At 53.4% G+C, this 5,393-nt stretch overlaps 1 protein-coding gene across 3 annotated transcripts in view; it reads left to right on the top strand.

Annotated features, from left to right (window-relative positions):
- Positions 1-5,393, top strand: part of Aldh1a3 (aldehyde dehydrogenase 1 family member A3) — a 35,012-nt gene that overhangs the window by 18,422 nt on the left and 11,197 nt on the right. For all 3 annotated transcript variants that reach the window (XM_010611071.2, XM_010611070.2, XM_010611073.1), the window contains 2 exons: positions 774-876; positions 3,193-3,377. In XM_010611071.2, coding sequence (XP_010609373.1) covers positions 774-876; positions 3,193-3,377 — 288 coding nt within the window. The remainder of the gene's footprint in view (positions 1-773; positions 877-3,192; positions 3,378-5,393) is intronic.

Raw genomic sequence — 5,393 nt, 5'->3', positions numbered from 1 at the left:
TTTTTTTTTTTTTTTTTTTTTAGATAGGGTCCATCCAGGCGGGGTTCGAACTTTAGATCCTACTGCCTCAGCCTCTGAGTGCTGGGATTTCAGGCACCTGGCTTTACTTGTTTCCCGGGATAAGTCAGCAGGGGACATAGGGCCAGCCCTGCTCTCTGGTGGAGGATGGAGATGGGAGAAGCCCTGTGAGGTGCCCACTTGAGGGACGCTGGGCTTTGCTGTGTGCTGTCCAGTAGATGACTCTGTTTCCTGTGATGCACCCCACGTGGTCTTCCAGCCTGTTTCCAGAGGCAGCTCCTTCTCCTGATAGTCACTGCCCTTGCTGCCTCTCTGACTCTGGAAGGTTCCCTCAGATTACACCAGACCCACACAACACCCTCCCTGCTGGCTGCCAGGATTTCAGCTGTTACTAGCAAGGCTGGGAAAGGCGCCCCTTGGTGCCTTGAGCCCTTTACCAGCCTCACTGGACAGTGGGCAGGGCTGACTGGAGCTGTGCCCCAGCAGATGAGCAGACAGCCGTGTCCATGGAGGAATCACTCCTGGACGTGGATCAGCTAAGACCATGGACTTCAGGAGTCACGGTCTGGTTTGCAAGCAGGCACTACCAAGACCAGGGAGGGAATCAGCTTGCGTCAAGGACTGGACACTGCAGAGGCAGATGGCCCTGGTAACACAGGGCTGCCTCCCAGGCTAGTCCAGATTGTTTGCTGATCTCTGCATTTGAGCCAAGTTGGCCACGTCCATTTTCATTGGGCCCGTTTCTCCTCCTGAAGGTTGGAAAGTTGGTTAAAGAAGCTGCATCCCGGAGCAATCTGAAGAGGGTGACGCTGGAGCTGGGGGGGAAGAACCCCTGCATCGTGTGTGCTGATGCTGACCGTGAGTTTCTGCCCGGCCTGGGTGCCACCTGGCTTTAGGATACCCCTAGATCTCTGCCCACCCTTGGGTCCCAGCTCAGACCCACCTGGGAGAGAGAGAGACATGAGTGCACAGACTCACAGTGGGTGTTCTCCGCCTCAGGTCATCCTGCCCACCAGGCCACCCAGCAGCCATGCCAGGCAGGGGGATCAGAGCACTGGCCTGTGGCTGACAGAAAGCTGCCCTGGAAAGGAACATGGCTTAGGTGGCAGCTGTGAGGCCGCCTGTGTCTGCCTCTGCCCAGCTGGAGCCGGGGCCAGAAGGAGCAGGGAGGTCCAGTTTCCCCTCAAGCGTCCCCTCATGGGCACCAGTCAAGAGCACGAGGAGAAAGGGCCGGGCAGGTGCTCCCCGTTCCTGGGCTTTTGCTGTTCTCCACTTCGAATCAGGGGAATGGTTTCGGGCTCTCTGAAGAGCAGTGATAGTGGGGATTGAACAAAAGTTGTTTCTTCTTTCATTGTCTTGGTCTGACAATGGTGTGGACCCTTAAAGAGAAAAACAAAACAAAAACAAAAGAACAACCAGAGGCAATAACCGTGGTCTGCGTGCTGTCTTGCCTGGGAAAGCCACTCATCCGGCAGCTCAGGAACAGCTCGTGTCTTGCTAAAGCACTGGACACAATAGTACAACGTATGCTATTCTTGGCTGCCTTGTCCAGAAGGGGGCAGAAAAGGCCATGCTAGGCATTTATTCACCTGTGACAGGGCCAGATATCGAAAGGTGTGACTTTCTGAGTAGCTTGAAGCATCTCGGCCACCTGTCCAAGGTGCCAGAAACACCTGTCACAGAGAACAAAGCCTTCCAGTGTACACTCAGATAAGACTAGAATGCAAATATCCCAGAGAAAACAATGGTCCTGGCCAGATTTCTCCCTTAGGTGTAAATGAGTGATATCAGTTCCTTTCCTGAGTGCTGGCTTTCAGTAGGAGAGCAGACAAGGAGATAAAACAAGCTCCAGGGAAGGGCATGAAGACAGCCTGCCCTACTCTTGCCTGGTTGCTGCTCCCTTGTGGAAGTGTCATTAGTGTTGCTAAGGGTTTCTGGGGCCACACTGGGCTGTTTCAGATGTTGCCTCACTGTGACCCACATTTACAGCCTCTGGCTCCCACCCCAAAGACTCCAGTTTTGCACTGAGGACCCCATCTGCACCTCACCTCACCTTCTTGTCCTCCTAATGAAGAAAACCACAGCTAAAGCCCGGGGTGTGCCCCTTTCAGGGGTTGGTTTTTATGAAACTCATGAAAACACACTGCAGAACTATCTCCTTCCCCTGCCCACCTTCTTTTCCTCTTCTTCCTCCTCTTCCTCCTTCTCCAGGCAGTGCCAGTCCACACAATTAAACCCTGATGTAATACCAAGGGTAGCACACCACCCTTCTGCACCTCAGCCACCACCCTGACTCCCATCAGGTCCAGGAAATGAATCTGCTGTCTTCAGGGAGAACTGTGGACCTGTGACAATGTTGTCTGCTGCCACTAGTTTATATACACTGCCCTCCTGGGAGCAGTGGCCTCCTCCAAGCCGAGGGCGTCCCTCAGAGCTGCCTGGTGAACTTGGATGGGTCACCTTCCTGCGCTCACAGCCAGGGCTCCATGCAGACGAAAACTGCTTTTTTGTAGCGAGCAACAGTGTAGGGGCTGCTGAGGAGACAGCCAGGCATGGAGCTCTAGAAGCTCCCCCAGCAGTGTAAAGGGCACTCACTGGCGTCTCTGCCCATCAGCGTCTCCCCACAGTTCCGACTGAGCAGCTCACTAGCTGGGTTTCCATAGCTGATTTTAAATTAACTCAGCACCAGCTCCAAATTCAATCGTCCCTGGTGGCGTTAGATTACTTACCACCGTCCTCTTCCACTCAAGGTGGATTCCTTAAAAATTCTCGCTAGTTGCCTACATCACTACTTACCAAAAGCTGCGTGTGTGTGTGTGTGTGTGTGTGTGTGTGTGTGTTTCCAGATAACATTAGCTTTTCCTTCAGAAAAGGGAAGGAGAGGGTCCCATGGAAATGAGGAGTGACATGGGGAGGTACCCAAGTCTGGGCTCGTTAAAGGTACTGAGAAGTCCTACCGTCAGAGGACTTACTTAACCCCAGACTTGGTGAACCTGAAAACACTTTTTGCCAGCCTCTCTCCTTGGGAAATGCTGAGAACAAGATTCATTTCTGAAATGCAGCCCATCCTGGGGCCTGTTTTCTTGTGTGGGCCATTAGAGCTGCCGCTGTCGCCAAGCCCGCTCTAACGACTTAATCGCTTCCTCTTGCCTCGCCCGCGCCCTGCCGGCCCAGTGGACTTGGCAGTGGAGTGTGCCCATCGGGGAGTGTTCTTCAACCAAGGCCAGTGCTGCACGGCTGCCTCCAGGGTATTCGTGGAGGAGCAGGTCTACTCCGAGTTCGTCAAGCGCAGCGTGGAGCACGCCAGGCAACGGCCTGTGGGAGACCCCTTCGACGTCAAGACGGAGCAGGGGCCCCAGGTAACCCACCGGTCCTTGTGGCTGCTCTGGGAGGCCACACAGGGTCGCTGTCAAAGGCAGCACGACTGGGTGATGCTGGGCTCAGGCTTTTGTTTAGAAGCCGATCGGATTTCAGCAGGAGCACAAGGGCCTCGGGAGAAGGAGCCCTCTCAGTGTGCTGTCCTCCTTCTGAGCCTCGCACATCTCCAGACAGCCTTCCCAGTCGAGCGCGTTAAGGCTCAAAATGGCCCTCAGAAACCCAAAGAACCCGCAGGGAGGGCTGTGGGGATGGATGGGTTCCAGGCAGTCTCACGTGTCTCTGCAGGCTGGCTTGGGGAGCCAAGGACAAAACGAAAATGGCCACCACCGTGAGGTTTAATGAGCTCTTTGAAGGGCACATCCTGTATCACTTTCTTGCTAATTACGAAGTGAAGCAGATGGGTAAATATTTAAAAGGGAGCCGGCCGACCATCCATGCACTCTGGAATCGGAGCTCGGCAGCAGTCCATTGCTTTTAGCCAAAGCCCTGCCCACCTCTGAGGTTTCGAAGCTCGTGTCCAGGACTTCCCACTGGCCTCTGGCTGGGAAGCTCCCTGCTTGCCGGTGGCTCCGGCACCGCATGCTGCCTGGGAAGCTGTGGGGCTGAGCTCAGATGTGGCCCTGTGGCTGTGCAGAAGTCACACGTTCCATCCACCTCCGTTTCCTCACCCGGAAAATGGGAGTAATGGAAGAACATTGTGACGATTTCATGGTACTTAGGAGGTACTCAGTGCAGGATAGTTTTGTGTTATTTTTCAAGGGGGAGGAACATTAAATGACAGCCCTCTGACCTAGATGGCATGGGTGCCTATAGGACATCAGGCCCTGTTCAGTTTTGCCGAGTCATCTATGGGACCCTTTGCTGGAGAGGAGGGGATGAGGGGTGCTTTTCTGGCCTCAGTTTCCCCTCCCTAGCCCCAGCTCACATGCTCTGCAACTCTGATGCCATAGGAGAGAAGAAGCTTCTTTTGTGGCCCCAAACTTGGCAGCCAGGGGCATAAAGTAATCAATGGCCTCCACTGGATTTCAGATCTGAATGCAAACATGACCACAAGTCGTTATCGAACCCACCATGATTTTTACAGCTAATCCAGAACCTGTGGGACATATGTGATCTGATCTCCAGTCCTGAGGGCCCCTTTCTACCCTGTTATTATTTGTACGTCTTTCCAAGCCTCCAGTCTTGACTTGTGAAGCCAGATACATGAAGCTGTCCCCAAAGCAGCTGCAAGGAGAATGGGTGTTGATTTCATCTGTACTTTAATGGAACGGTTCAAAGTCCTTTTGAAAGATCACTTAAGCTGCCTAACCTCAGCATATTATTTTAGGATGCTGTTGGTTTTTTTTCTCCCGGGTGCTTTTTCATCTACGGTAATAAGATTTTACTCCGAGAGGACTTACAGCTGTCTAAATAGTCTGTCTGTCTCATGTCTGTAAAAAAGTGAGCTGACCTAGATCCGTGTCCGCTGCTGGGGAGCTGCTTGCTGGAAGGCTCCAAAATCATCAAGTTATTTGGCAGTTGAGCCTCCAGGCGCATACACATTGTGCGGGTCACCTGGCCAGGACAGGATCTGGAGGTGTCCTCCCTGGCAGAGAGAGCTAAGTGCAGCTGTGGGCCTGCCGTTTGGGGGCCATATTTTCATGTTTCTGGTGTTGCGCCCTTTCTTGTCACCTCACTTCCTGGCAGGTCCTTCTTCCGGTCTGTGAGGGACAAACTGATATTTCATGGACAGTTGTTAGATCTGAACAATGTGTTCATAAGGACTCACCAGGGAGAGGAGTTGGATATGCAGGATTTCCAGGGACAGATGAGGTCTTCCAGGCAGGACACGGTCAGCAGCCAGGCAGGCCCTGTGTTTTGAGGGAGCCCCCTCAAGGGACCCCTATTGGCCCCCAAGGAGGAGGAAGGAGGCTGTGCAAGCTCTGGAACTTTTAATCCAGGGTTTAGTTCATGCAGAGAAAAGCTGAGAGGACCCTGAGCTATCACGGGATCCATTT

This window comes from Fukomys damarensis, unplaced genomic scaffold (assembly GCF_012274545.1).
Source record: "Fukomys damarensis isolate Sample0158 unplaced genomic scaffold, DMR_v1.0_HiC HiC_scaffold_7, whole genome shotgun sequence".
In the NCBI taxonomy this organism is placed as follows: domain Eukaryota; kingdom Metazoa; phylum Chordata; class Mammalia; order Rodentia; family Bathyergidae; genus Fukomys; species Fukomys damarensis.
The sequence above is the reverse complement of the archived record's forward strand: the minus strand, read 5'-3'. Positions and strand labels throughout refer to the sequence as shown.